Source organism: Diabrotica virgifera, chromosome 3, assembly GCF_917563875.1.
Source record: "Diabrotica virgifera virgifera chromosome 3, PGI_DIABVI_V3a".
NCBI classification, from domain to species: domain Eukaryota; kingdom Metazoa; phylum Arthropoda; class Insecta; order Coleoptera; family Chrysomelidae; genus Diabrotica; species Diabrotica virgifera.
Window position 1 is genome coordinate 75264535 of NC_065445.1, and position 15385 is coordinate 75279919.

A 15385-nucleotide genomic window follows, 5' to 3' on the forward strand; every position below is an offset into this window, starting at 1 on the left:
TTATGATATTACGTCACAGATCGTTTGAAATGATTTAAATACACAGAAGATTTTAAATGTGCATTTCTAACTTATTATGAGGTTTTGAGGCGTGAAATTTTGGAAATCTTATTTTTACACGAAACTGAACAATATTGTGTAATAAAACAAAAATGTACAAGTTCCCTATTAGGGAAGCCGACCATGCATAGGGATAAAGGCAAAGATAATGATGAGTGAAGAAGAAAATACAATGTCACTATCATGTAGTGATTATTTGTAAAAACTTCAAAGAGCACTTCTTCAATATGTGATTCTTTATAGTCCAGGGCACATCTGTTTTGAGATGGACGTTGAGAGGTGGCTCATATTTTTTTGCAGAAATTGCTTGGAATTAACTCATATAATAATAATTAAGTTATCCTCCCTCTCAAAAAGGTCCGGAACATTGTTTAATTAAAATGTCAAAAAATGAAGGAAAAATTCAATTCTTTTCTTCGTTTTTTTATTATAACTTTAAAAGTATTCACTTTCGAGAAAAGTTGTACTAACATAAAAGTTGCATAAGTAATTAAATTTCCTACAATATAGGGTTGCTTAAAATTTTTAAAAATTGTCACCCTTGTTGCAAAATAGCAATAATTGCGAAAAAAACATAAAAAAAGAAGTATTCGCATTTTACGTTTTTAAACCATTTATGCTACACTTAGGACATTCATATTTTACCCAGAAAAACTTTATGATACAATAAAACAACACTGTAAATTTCATTAAGATCGGTTCAATAGATTATGCAAAATAAATTTTGCAATATAGCTTTCGCAAAAAAAAATCATTTTTTCAAAATGTTGCAGGACTCAAAATAAAGCAGTTACCAAGTTGAAAGTTTTTTTTGCTTATAGAACAATAATGTACTTTCAGTTGCAATTTGCAAAATTAAAATCGGTTAACTACCACGGCGTCAGGAATTTTTTTAAATAAACATTAATTTTTGATGCTATGCGCAGGACAGCGGTGTTCGATTCACACAAGTTGATTTCCACCAAAATTTCTTCCAATCTTTATCTAATATATTATTTTCTTGCTCTATATTTTGTTGTATTTTAATTCCACAAAAATCAGACTAATTTGATTATTGTTTGTGAAATAGTGTTTAAACAACTGCATATGTTTAAAAATAATAAACTTTTTTATCTAGTTTAAAATATATGAACAAAGAAAGTTTTTGCTAAAAAGTGTTATTTTAAAGGACAGCTTTTATTTTGAAATAAACAAATTTATTTATTTATATCAAAATGTACTAAAAATTAAAATTTATCAATCATTATCATAGGTCATTGGAATGCCCAATCAGAGCAAACGTATCCGCTGTCCTGCGCGTAGCACCAAAAATTAATGTTTATTTAAAAAAATTCCTGACGCCGTGGTAGTTAACCGATTTTAATTTTGCAAATTTTAACTGAAAGGTACAGTATTCTTCTATATGTGAAAAAAATTTCAACTTGCTATCTGCTTTATTTTCAGTCCTGCAACATTTTGAAAAAATTATTTTTTTTTGCGAAAGCTGGATTGCAAAATTTATTTTGCATAATCTATTGAACCGATCTTAATGAAATTTACAGTATTGTTTTATTGTATCACAAAGTTTTTCTGGGTAATATATGAAGGTTCTAAGTGTAGCATAAATGGTTGAAAAGCGTAAAATGCGAATACTTGTTTTTTATTTTTTTTTTTCACAATTATTGCTATTTTGCAACAAGTCTGACAATTTTTAAAATTTTTAACTAATCCGTTGTTGTAGGAAATTTAATTACGCAACTTTTATGTCAGTTCAACTTTTGTCGGAAATGAATAATTTTAAAGTCATAATCAAAAAACCAAGAAAAAATCGAACTTTTCCTTCATTTTTTGACATTTTGATTATTTAAACAATGTTTCGGACCTATTTGAGTGGGAGGATAACTCAAATATTATTATATGAGTTATTTTCGAGCAATTTCTGCAAAAAAAATATGAGTCACCTCCCAACATTCAAATGTACAGTAGATTCGCGATTATCCCAGGTATCTGGGACCGTGACTACCTCGGATATGGAAAAACTCGGTTAACACTGAGATTGGTTATGTTGATAGAAAAACACGTAAATAACCATAACTTATCAGTATTACTGTTTAAAAAAATATTTGATTGATTTTTGCGTAAGCTTCATTCCTGTTTTTGAGGCGGCGATGTTGCGCCAAGGTTGAAAGTTGTAACTCACCAGTTATGACTTTTGCCTCGGTTAACTGAGGGGCTCGGATAATCGAGACTCGGAGATAATCGCGAGTTTACTGTACTAATATTTTTACAGATGCAAGGTCTATTAGCAAGTTATCAATTATTACTACGTATTTGCTTATTTTAAGTTACTAATCCTATAACATTATTTTAAGTAGGCGTTTGCAAGAAGATCTAGCCAGCGTATCCCTAGACTGCCGCGATGCTAGAAAAGAGCTCGATATAGCCAAGAGACAGGTGGAAGATTTAAAAACTCAACTGCAACATTACGTCGCCGAAGTTAAACGAACGGAAGACCTCATATCTCAAAAAGAATTAGAAAGGGCAGAAGTATTGGATCAGTTTAAGAGCTTATCACAAGAAAACAACCTTTTGGAAAGCACAAATCACACTTTAGAAAACGAAGCATCTCAATCTCGAGTGCAACTCTCTGTTGCTTTAGACCACGCGACAGATTTAGAAAGACATGTTGAAAATCAAGAGGCTATTATCAAGAGCTACGAAAAACAGGTAAGACATTTTAAAACTATATACAGTCTGTTCCAACGAAAATTTGACCTCCTCAGAAACTCAGAAACCAAGAGCTTATTCAAAATTTAAAAAAGCTCGTCAAATTTTAATGGAAGGAGGACGAATTTTCATGTAAAATTCATGCCCCCAAATGTAACCCTCTACTGCCCCGCATCGACCCCGAATTTTTTTTAAATAGCAAGTGTGGTCGAGTGGCACATCATTTGAAAGGTCTCTAAACGACGCTCTATTATTTTTTTTTTAATTTGCGTAATAAGTTTGAAGATAATTTTGGACTTAACAAATTTATTATAAATTATTTAAATTCAAAATTAGCTTTTAAGGTTATTCCGCAAATTAAAAAAAATTAGAGAATACTGTAGAGCAGAGGTCGGCAACGTTTTTAATGTAAAGACTGAAATACTAAATTAAAAATTCATGGCGGGCGCCAACTACTTTTTGACCTAACAAATATATAAATATAAACGTATAAAAAATATACGTTTTGAATTTCTTGTCTAAATTAACAATAGTTTAAGGGCGCATTAAAATTTATTGAAGGGCGCAGTGGCGCCCGCGGGCGCCGCCTTGCCGACCTCTGCTGTAGAGAAAACAAGTAGCAGAAAATAGCAGTAGCAAAAGCCAAAGCAGAAGCGTATTCAAGCCTATACGATCAACTTGACACCAGGGAAGGCGAAACGAAGATATATAAATTAGCCAAACAGAGAGTAAAGAAAGCAAAAGATTTTAATCAGATTAGATGTATCCGAGATGAAAATAATAAAATACTAGGTCACGAAAAGGACGTCAAAAAGAGATGGAGAAAGTACTTTGACAGCTTATTAAATATAGAATTTGACAGACAGCCTGTAGAGCAGTGGCGGCTCGTGACATCTGCTATAGGGTGTGCTGCATGAACCACGGCCAATATAAAATAATAGAAATAGAATAACATACGAAAACAAAAACAATAAAATTAGCTTTAATACTAATTAATAGTAACTAATAACGACATGCTATAAAAATCTGATTAACTTACATTTATTGCATTTTTCTAAATTGGAAATTAATACGCCGGTCCTTTTTTGTCGCAAACTTTTCGATTACTTTATCGTTAAAGTTCGGTATTGAAGCGATGAACTTTTTTTCTATCGAGAGTGTGGAAAGGGCTGTTAATCTGTCTTCGCGCATTGAATTTCTTAAAAATGTTTTGATCCGTTTTAAAGTTGAAAAACTACGTTCAGCTTCTGCTGTGGTCATTGGCGTAGTCACCAGAATTTGTATCAACTTTTTGGTTTCTGTTAATGTGTCCTCTAAATTATTAGAAATTATAAATTTTAGTAAAGGCACTGCACCTTTTAATGTTCTACACTCGATATTGGAATACAAAACTGACAGTTCTGTTCGCAAACGGTTTTTATCAAAGAAGTTATAAGCTGTACAAGTTAAATCCAATTCATTTTCAGGAAACTTATTATTATATTTTTCGAAATGTTCTGAAGATAAAAGTGTTGCGGCAACTAGATGATTTGTATATGCAAACCGTTCTTTTGCATTGTTTATAATAACATCACAAACTTCTAGACAGGCAATACGGTGATCCTGTTGGCTGTTATTTGGGCGTTTCCTTTTTTGGACACTAGGCGCCGCATTTAAATTTGAAGCTTGATGTATGATAGGGTCTATTTTATTTCGGACATTGTTAATACTTTGCTCAAAAACATGTATAGCTTTCTGTGCTTCGGTTGGGTCCATGTTCTTTTTTTGAAGATTATTGTACAAAACGTCAACATGTGGCATAATATAATGAAAAACAGTCAGCCAGAAAGTAAAATTTTGATCTTCCAGAATACGTCTAAGTCCTCTTGCTTCCTTGGAAGTAATAGCATTTGACTCTTCTTCTAGTTGCTCCATACACTCAATAATAAAGTCTCTATATTCGTAAACGACATTTACTGTACGAATATTGAAATTCCAGCGTGTAGGGATTGAACGAGGAATATTTTTTCCAACTATTTGATTTAAGACAGCTATTCTTTGAGGTGAATGACTAAAAAATCCAGGTATATCATGTAAATCTCCAAAAAATACGCGTACTTGGGAATTAATAGAACATGCTCTTGACATTATTAGATTCAATTGATGGGCGTAACAGTGCACAAAATGAGCAGTTTCATATTTTCTCTTAATTATTGTTTGCACTCCGCCATGTATCCCACTCATAACAGCTGCTCCGTCATAACTTTGTGCAATGAGCTTATTTTTGTTATTCTTTAATATTGGGTCTAAAACATTCAAAATTGTGTTAGCTAAGGTTTCAGCATCATGTTTTTCTGGAAGCAAAAAAGTCCAAAACCTTTCAACTGGAGCACCGTTTTTTACATAACGAAAAACAATGACCATTTGAAATTTCATAGAAACATCCGTTGTCTCATCAGCTATCACTGCTAAAAATGGGGCTTCATTGATTTCGTTTAAAATCTCCTCAGCGTATACTTCTAGCATGCAATCCAAAATATCATTTTGTATTGTTTTTGAGGTACCTTTGAAAATTGTCGCATTTGTAAGGTGTTCACTAAGTGTTTTATCAAGTTCAGCAGAAAAATTCACTAAACCACGAAAAATTCCAGGGTTATCTGATGTTTCAGATTCATCGTGTCCTCGTAAGGCGAGCTCAAAAGCCCCACAGAATTTTATACAGTCAATTATTTTTGACAAAACATACCTGTTTTTCGTCACCTCTTCATTGTGTTTTTGTATATTTATCCAATAAGCAGAGTCAAGTTGGGCCTGTATATTAAGTTTCCCAAATAATGCAAATCGCATTTCATTGTTCATATGAGTTTGCGTGTTTTCATGCTTCTTTATTTTTTCACTTAAATGCACTAGATCCCGCACTCCTGTCTCGCGCCACAATTTTTCCTCTTTATCTGCGCCGAATAATGCACACGGAAAACAGAAAAAAGCATTTTTTTCGGAACATCCACAAATCCACTGATTTCGTAGATACATGTCTTTATTAAATTTACGCGTATATGTTTTTCCACGGCTTTTACCGGACACTTCAATATTAAGATCAGGCATAGGACGGCCACGTTCTTTTATAATCAACTGTTGTTGATAGTGAAGTTTTTGAAATTTATTTACACCTAATTTAAATTGAAACTCCATTGTTTTAAACACGCTCGAACAAAACAAATTAAACAAAATTGTAACCTAAGAATTTCTAAACACGGCACAGATGCAACGGTCACGAATAACTGTCGTGAATTGCAGCTCGCAAACACATTTCCGAGGCCGTTAATCAGCCGATTGCCGAAGCACATCGGCTAAGATCGCCGTTTGCCTAATAAATGCATTTTACCGCTGCCAGTGTTTCGGTTGTTATCGACGCGGCTTCACTGGAGCAGCAAATACGTAAAAAGATTGCTTCACTGGAGCACCAAATACGTAAAAAAATTATACGGTTTCACTAGAGGAGTAAATACGTAAAAAAAATAATATTAATCATCGTTGTTGGTGAATTATTATTAACAGTTGATGTTTAATATGATAATATGGCAGATTTGAAATAAAACTATATTAATTATTCTTTAATAATTAAGATTTGCTATGGTTGTTTGGTAGTTCTGCAGCTCAGCAGCACATAAAGAAAAGCCGCCACTGCTGTAGAGTAAACGGAGACAGTAGCAGCAATGGTCACCAAAATAACAAACGAGGAAGTGGCTCAAGCGCTTTAAAAAATAAAGAAAGGAAAAGCGGTAGGACCAGATAATATTCCTGGTGAAGTATGGAGAGCATTGGGAGAGACAGAAACAAGGTGGCTAGCAGGTTTATTTAATAGAATTATGGAAGTTGGACAAATGCCAGACGAATGGAGAAGCAGTATATTAGTACCTTCCTACAAAAACAAGGGAGATATACAACAATGTACAAACTACAGGGCTATAAAACTGCTTAGCCACACCATGAAAATATGGGAAAGAGTAATTGATGGACGGATACGTGAAGAGACCGAAATATCCGAGAATCAATTTGGCTTTATGCAGGCAGATCAACAACAGATGCAATTTTCATTATAAGCCAGTTGATGGGAAAATACAGGAGTAAAGAAACAAACGCTCATATGGTATTCATTGATCTTGAGAAAGCATATGATAGAGTTCCTCGAGAGATTCTGTGGTGGGCACTTAATAAGAAAGGAGTCCCTGGTGAATATGTAAAGATTGTGAGGGATATGTATGACGGAGTAACGACTAGTGTTGGGACAGGTGTGGGAGAGACTGATAAATTTCATGTGAAAGTAGGATTGCACCAGGGCTCGGTGCTTAGTCCATATTTATTCTCATTAGTTTTGGACCAGATAACAGCGAAACTACAGGGTAACATTCCATGGTGCTTAATACGAGTATATGCTAATGATGTCTTGTTAGTAGGAAATAGTGAAAGAGACTTAGAACAAAAACTGGAACAGTGGAGACAAGCTCTGGAGGAAAAAGGTTTAAAACTTAGTAGGACAAATACAGAGTATTTGCAATGTTCATTTAAAGATGGAGTTACTACAAATAACATGGTATCTTTGGATGGTGAACTGATTGTAAAAAGCAATAATTTTAAGTATCTGGGATCGGTATTACAGAGTAATGGAGAAATATATGGAGATGCATACAGTAGAATTAGGGCTGGATGGATGAAGTGGAAGGAAGCGAGTGGTGTGCTGTGTGACAGGAAAATTCCAATGAAGTTGAAGGAAAAATTCTATAAAACAGCCATAAGACCGGCTATGATGTACGGAACTGTGGCGGAAATGAGAATGCTTAGATGGATGAGTGGAGTGATAAAAAAGAATAAAATTAAAAATGAGTATATTAGGGGAAGTCTAGGTGTGGCACCAATTGATGCCAAAATGAGAGAGCATAGGTTGAGATGGTTTGGTCATGTTCAACGTCGAGACGCTAATCACCCAATACGAAGAATTGCTGAAATGCAGATTCCTGGAAGGAGTAGGAGAGGAAGACCAAAGAAGACGTGGGGGGAGACGATTAGGCAGGACATTGGTAAAGGGGATTAATATTGATATGACCCAAGATAGAATTGTATGGAGAAATGCAATTAGGGAAGCCGACCGCGCATAGGGATAAGGCAAAGAGAATGATGATGATGTAGAGAAAACAAATACCTTTCAAATGATGTGTCATTCGACTACACTTGCTATTTAAAAAAAACTGGGGGGGGGGGCTGATGCGGGGCAGCGAAAGGGGGACGAACTTTGCATGAAAATTCGTCCCCCCTTGATACAAATTGACATGTTTTTTTAATTCTGAAGAAACTCTTGGTTTCTGAGTTACTGGAAGGGGGGTCAAATTTTCGTTGGAACACTCTGTATTATTATTTTAATGAGAAAGTCTTCATAGTATAAGTATTATATGTATATGGGATTAAGCCACAATTATTGGTATAATGAAAATTACATTTTTAATTGACTAATGTTTAACGTTTCGATTTCGACTACGAAAATTGTTCTCAAAAAAGAATATTATAAAAATTCTGGGAAGATGTATCTTCTTCTTCAGGTGTCGTGTCCGTATTCAGACGTTGGCCGTCATCATGTTTACAAATTCCTGAAACCTCTCTCTATCGGCTGCTGCGCGAAATAACTCTTTTACCGCGGAAGATGTATAACTTGGTTTTATTAGGTTATGTATGTATTTTCAAAAATTGATATATCTTGTAGGCCACAGCAAGTGTGTGGTTGAATATATGTTTGAGTGTGCAGTTGTTACCCTAGCGATATCAATTTCTGACTGTTTTTGTGTGTTATTTTGTGTTAATTTATTTGTGTAATCTGTATCTTAGGTGTGATTGTGTAACTCAAGTTATTTAAATTTGGTATCTTAGATGTGTGTTCGTGTATTGTGTGTTGGATATGTATTGTCTATGAGATTATAGAGGAAGGTAACCAAATATGGAATAGTGCCCTAATATGGAATTCCTTGATTTCTCTGAAAATATAAGTTGGAAGCGCACTACAAGACCATCCTCTATTTCAGTCGCTCTCTTTATTATCGTATTCACACCTCTGAGCCAAATGCGCGAACGATACGTGTCTAGCAGGCGCGTTTTGTTTTATCGTCTCGCAGAAAATTTCAAAGGTAAATATATTCAACGAGTATTATTGGTTATTATGCATGAATACAGACTTGTTATGCTATTGCGTATATATCAATAGTACCTTTATTTTGATATTTTATGACCTTCTGTAATTCAAACATTACGACTTGAAAAAATGTTAATACTAGTGTGAACTAATATACAAACTCAAATATGGACAGTCGTTGGTGCCTAATTATGGAATAGTGGATTGTGTAAGTGGGCTCATTATGATTGTGCTGGTTCAGAGTTTCATACATGGATCTGTGATGTCTGCAAGTGAATTAAGCTACTTCTTTCATTTTTCACAATTTTCTTATTTAAGGGGGGGTATGGTTTGAAATATTTAATTTTTTTTAATTATTTTAAATAAAAGTGCATACTTTCAAGAATACTCTCTGAAAATTTCAGATTGATCGGAGTTAAAATTACCCGCGATACAGAGTGTTGAATGTCCCTACCTTCGACCCGCTTTGCCGCGGCTTCGCGCCAGCACGCTTGAGCGTAGTGAGAAACGTTGAACAACTGTTCGCCTTCTCTTTGGTATATTACTCCGGAATTCAAAAAACATATACCAATGTTCATCACTTTACGATTTGGCAGACAAATAAGAAGATGAAGATACAGTTGTCAACTTTAAACGCATTTTTCTCAAAACTGCTTTTTCAAATGCGGTGGACATTGTAACTGAAAAACTACTTGACCGATCTACCTGAAATTTTGCATAGATTTTCTTTAGACATTTCGTGAGGTAATAGCGTCGAGATATTTTTCGTTTTTTGTTTATTTTTTGTTCGACAATATTAAATCTGTTGGTTTTCACAAAATTTTTATCAATAATTTCGTATTTTTGACTTCTGAGTGATACCAAAAATTCAAAAATCATTAAAAATAAAAAACTCGACGTTGTTACCTCGTGAAACTCATACATAAGCTAATTAAATCTTTTTGAATTTTTTGTTTCGTATGATCCAGTGATGAGTTCTGATGTCCATCACAAAATCCATTTTTTTGAGTTGCCTGCCAAAATTTGTCACTAATGGCTTATTTTTTAATATTTTGGATTGAATTTTTTCTTAAATATTCTTTGAATTGTACTTAATATATTTATTTAATTTAAAAATAAAATAATTCTACCATACCTTCGAAAAAAATTCACAAAAATGTGCTTGATATGCTGATTTCAAACCATACCCCTCTCTCCCCCTTAAATTTATTTGATCTCAGATGTTTATGTCTATTTTTGCTGTTGATATGTTGGTTTATGCCTATATTCCATATATGGGTGCCTATTCCATATTTGGTTACTCATTTGAGATTTTGTTTTTTTGTTCGATTTTTTTTTGTTCGATTTTTTTTTGTTAATTAAGATATTTAATAGAAGGCTTTTAATTACTACATAAAAAGGTATGACTGATGTATCATAATAATAAATTGTTTTCATTTCTATAAAGATATTATTTTATATCCCCAAAACAAAATGGTATTCCATAATTGGTGACTTTCCTCTATATGACTTGTTCTACGACTTCCTGTACTCCGCTATTATTGGTATGTACTTGTTGTTGACTTCTTCTGTTACTATTGGCAATCAAAACCTGCTGCATTCTGCTGATGGGTTTGTACTATATGCTCGTGAGCCACATTTTAAATGCAAATCCTTTCAAAGCCAGATACCTAACGGTGTCCAAAATAATATCATCAGTTGTGTAAATGTTTCAAAAATGCTATTCTGGCTTATGACGCACACAACTTCTTGAATATTTACCCTGAGTGGCTTGTACCAAACCCTTATTTGTATGCTATAGCAGTATTCAAACCACATCTTAATTGCAAATCCTTTCAAAACCAGGTACCTAACGGTGTCCAAAATAGTATCATCAGTTGTGCTTTTGAAATGCTTTTGAAGTAGTCAACTACAAATGAAAAGCCAATTTCGATGTCTTTTTTTACAGTCGCACAGTGTGTCTATTAGCCTAGCTAGGTGGACAAAAGTCATATTCAAAACTAAAAGAATTATTATTGGAATATTGTAAACAATACCCCAAAACATGCTACTCTAATATTTGTTTATGTCTAACACATTCCATCGTTGAGTAATAGAGCCCAAAAGTACGTATTCTCATTGTAATAGTATAAATCAGTTGAATTCCGTACATCACTTCAATCACACGAAATTAAATTGTTCCTTAATTAAAGATCAATTGTTGAAGATGGAAAATGCTATTAAGTGTTAATTTTTTCTAATCCAATAAATCTATCTGATAATCAAACAATATTAAAAAAGTTTTTATGATGAACGAAGGAAATTTTCTTCGTTTTGAAACTTTGGAAGGGTGTATGTCATAGCTGCACCTTTCCCATTAATAAAAATACTTATTGTAACCTGCACACGCTTGTACATCATTTGTTTTTTAGTAATAGCGTCCAAAGGTACGTATTTTTATTGTAATAGAATAAATCAATTGAGTTCGGTTTATAATTTTTTCACACGAAATTAAAGTTTTCCTTAATTTGTACAGATTAACTGTTGAAGATGGATAATTTTTTTTCTAATTTAATAAATCTATCTGATAAACAAACAATATTAAAAACTTTGTATGATGAACGAAGGAATTTTCTTTCTTTTCGAAATTTTCAAATGATGGCAATGACTTGTACCCTTTTGTACCAGGGCTAAATTTGCTATATGTAATATCTGCACCTTTTCCACTGATAATAAGACTTATAACCAACACACTCGAGCACAACGTTTTTTTAGAGATTTGAAAATTTCTGTCTTGAATGCAGAGAACTTTTTCCTGATCATAAGAGCCATTTTATGGTACTGAAAGCCACTGTACATAAAATACTTATACATAGTATGGAAGTAATCAAATCAGCATTAGTTCCACTTGGACTGCTTTCAAAAGAAGCTCAAGGAACAAAGATTGCCGCAAGTTCCGGGAGCAATACACCAGAAACTGTTGCCACGTATTGCCACGACTACAGATTTACTTTCAATGTTGATCATAACATCTGATCCACTGATAAATAGCCTCAGAGAAATTATAAACAAAAATGCTGGTCAATTGTAACAGAGTTGATTATAACTCCTACAGTAGAGTATCAACCTCTGTCAAGTCTACTTCAAAATCAGACGAATATTTATTTATATATTTATGTATATTTTTTATGTAAATTTTTGCAGTTAGGTACCTAGTGTCATGTGTAGTATGTGTGTTGAGTAAGTGTCTTGTTACTTTGCAAAGTCGACGTCATTGTCTTTGCAAAGAGACCCTAATTGTATCCGAACGTCTGCGGTCCCTCCGGTGAGTACCGATCTCAGAAGGACAGAAACTATTTTCATTTATCAATTTATAATAAACGAAAAATTTCTGACCCTGGTAAGATTCGAACTCACGACCATTCCGACCTTTCGATTCAAAGGTAGGCGCTCTTACCACTGAGCCACAGAGGGGGTAGTATTTATGTATTTGTATTTATAATGTATTAAATATAGAAAAACTTTTGTTTTTAATTTTTTATTTATTTTCTAGGTTTCTAGACATCTCTGATTTAGTTCTTAACTAATAAAAATGATTTAAAAAAAATGAATAACCATTTTCAATTTGTTTTTTTTTAAATGATTTATTTTATTATCAAATTATATTATTGCTCGATACAAATGTAAATATGATGAAAAATAATTTTGTCCACCGCTCGTTCTAATCGACACACTGTGAGTCGTAACGATTTATGATATTTTTAAATAATCGGAGATTTTTACCAATTATTAAAATATTGAATTTAAGAAAAAAATTTAAAAAAAAATTGTTTTGTTTTTAAAATAAAATATCTGGCTAATTGGCTCAGCCAAGGCCATCAAATTCACAAAAAAAAAATAATAAAATCGTGTAAAAATATATTCTATGGTATTTAAATAGTTTGTGTTTTTAGATATCGGAATTAACTACTCAGGTAGCTAGTTTAGAAATCCAGCTAAAGCAGGGTTCTTCCATGAGCGTTAGAACTACAACGGAACTGAAACAACTAAAGGACCTGTGTGTAAAACTCGATCGTGAAAAGGATGAATTAAAACGAACGTTAAGAGATAAGGAAGATGAAAAATCGAGCGTAAGTAATATAAAAAATCCCTTACTAACAGTAATATTCATCTTATTTGGTAATTATTTTCCTCATTGCTATGTATTTAATGAAGCGCATTTGATAATTATTAAAGACATGAGTGGAAAAAGGTATTATGCAGCAAAATGCAACATTGGATATAAAGACGAAAATATAAATATTTATGTATTTTTATCAACAATAATTTATGCAATCTTTTTATGCTTGAAGGGTAATTGTTATATAACTAAAATATTTATTGCAGAAGTAAGCAAAAGTAAATAAAAAATAGATTTGTTTTTTAACTTTGATTGCAGATAACTCCTTCTTCCACTCAGTAACATAACCAGGGGGTTTTGGGGACTATAACACCCATTGGCAGTGATACTTAACATACTTTGAGCTTAAATTTGGCAGTATTCCATACCCCAGAGACCTTCCAGTAATTGTAACCCCTTTAGGATCATCCAGGTTACGCCGTTGCTACCACTAAAATGATGTGCACAAGTAAAACAAAAAGAACAATAATTTTTTTAATTCAATGAAGTTTGTTCGTCTTGTAGTGGTAACAGGTTTGTCATTACCAAAAATATTTCCATAGAACCACCGAAATTCTTCTTTAACGAATTTTAGTTGTTCTTTTAAATGCTCTATTTTTATCGCTAATTTGTCCCGTTTTTCAGTTAACCTGTGCAAATTAACAATTTCTGGAGTCGGAAGTCTGTTTTAGTTTGTGTGGGAGAAACTTTTTGAAATGGTGAATTCGGATCGTAGTTAGTATTTAGTTATTTGCTGATTAGTTAAAACAGAATCAACCACAATTTTTCAATTTTTATTTTATGTATATAATACGCTTTATTTGACACTTCGTTTTCCAGCGTGGAAACTATTTTCAAAACCCAAGTTTTTGAAAAATTAAACAATTTGTATTGTACCGGGTGTCCACTTATATTTTCCCCCATTTTAACTGCCTATAACTTCTAAACGGCTCAAGATAGAAATATGCGGTTTTCGCTGAAATGTTTTATTTGAACTTTTTATATCGCTTTCAAATACGAAAACAAAAATGGCGGATTTTTGAAAAAAAAACTTTGTTGATTTTTTTTAATGGAACACCCAGTATATTTTGTTGTAAATTGAAAGAAAGGTCCTTCACCTATCCAGCGATATAAAGTTTTTCAACATCGGTTGTCAAATCACTGAGTAATTAATTTTTAAAATGAGAGGTGTAACATGAATATCACATAACATAATATCAATTTATGTGATTTCCACATTGCATATCTCATTTTAAAAATTAATTGCTCAGTCATTTGACAACCGATTTTAAAAATTTTTATATCGCTGGATAGGTAAATAAACGTTTTTTCAAGTTTTTAGGTAAATGACCACTTTTTATAACGCTTTTAAATAAAAAATTGCGGATTTTTGAAAAGAAAACCGTTGTTGACTTTTTTTATTAAAACACCCAGTATACTTTTTTGTAACTTGAAAAAATGGTCATTTACCTATCCAGCGATATAAAAATTTTTAAAATCGGTTGTCAAATGACTGAGCAATTAATTTTTAAAATGAGAGATGCAATGTGGAAATCACATAGCATAATATCAATTTGCTTAGTCATGTTATTTAGGTATGTGATAACCACGTTGCACCTCTCATTTTAAAAATTAATTACTCAGTGAGTTGACAACCGATTTTGAAAAACTTGATATCGCTGGATAGGTGAATGACCTTTCTTTCAATTTACAGAAAAATATAGTGGGTGTTCCATTAAAAAAAAGTCAACAACGTTTTTTTCAAAAAGCCGCCATTTTTTTCGTATTTGAAAGCGATATAAAAAATTTAGTCCATTCAGACAAAACTTTTGCTAAAATAAAACATTTCAGCGAAAACCGCATATTTCTATCTTGAGCCGTTTAGAAGTTATAGGCAGTTAAAATGGGGGAAAATATAAGTGGACACCCGGTATTGTAATAATTTACTGGTTAGTTCCCAAAAAATATTATAATTAAGAAATAATTATGTAGACCGAATACTAATAAAGTTTTTTAATGTTTTTAGATTGAGCGACAAATAGACCTTCTCTCTAGGGAAAACAGGGAATTAAAAAGGGCTTTGGATAAAGATCAAGACAATCAAACTGGTTTGGAACGATTGTTGAACGAAGCTAGACAAGAAGTTATTGAGCAAAGATTACTGAATGAAGACTTGCGATCAGAAGTTGCAAAATTGGGAATAAACGTCAAAGAACTTCAAGAAAATCTGTAAGTAGAATGCAAAACTGACTGGTTAATTGAAGAAAATTGTATCACATACATTTGTGGTGTTTTTTTTTATGTTAGCGTTTTATGATAAAGAT

General features: G+C 32.8%; 1 protein-coding gene across 2 annotated transcripts in view; it reads left to right on the forward strand.

Moving 5' to 3' along the window:
* Positions 1-15385, forward strand: part of LOC114335520 (centrosomal protein of 135 kDa) — a 268776-nt gene that overhangs the window by 250712 nt on the left and 2679 nt on the right. The window contains exons 17-19 of one of the 2 annotated variants that reach the window (XM_028285774.2): positions 2412-2766; positions 12856-13032; positions 15088-15290. In XM_028285774.2, the coding sequence (XP_028141575.1) occupies positions 2412-2766; positions 12856-13032; positions 15088-15290 (735 nt within the window). The remainder of the gene's footprint in view (positions 1-2411; positions 2767-12855; positions 13033-15087; positions 15291-15385) is intronic. The other variant, XM_028285775.2, reaches the window with a different exon arrangement.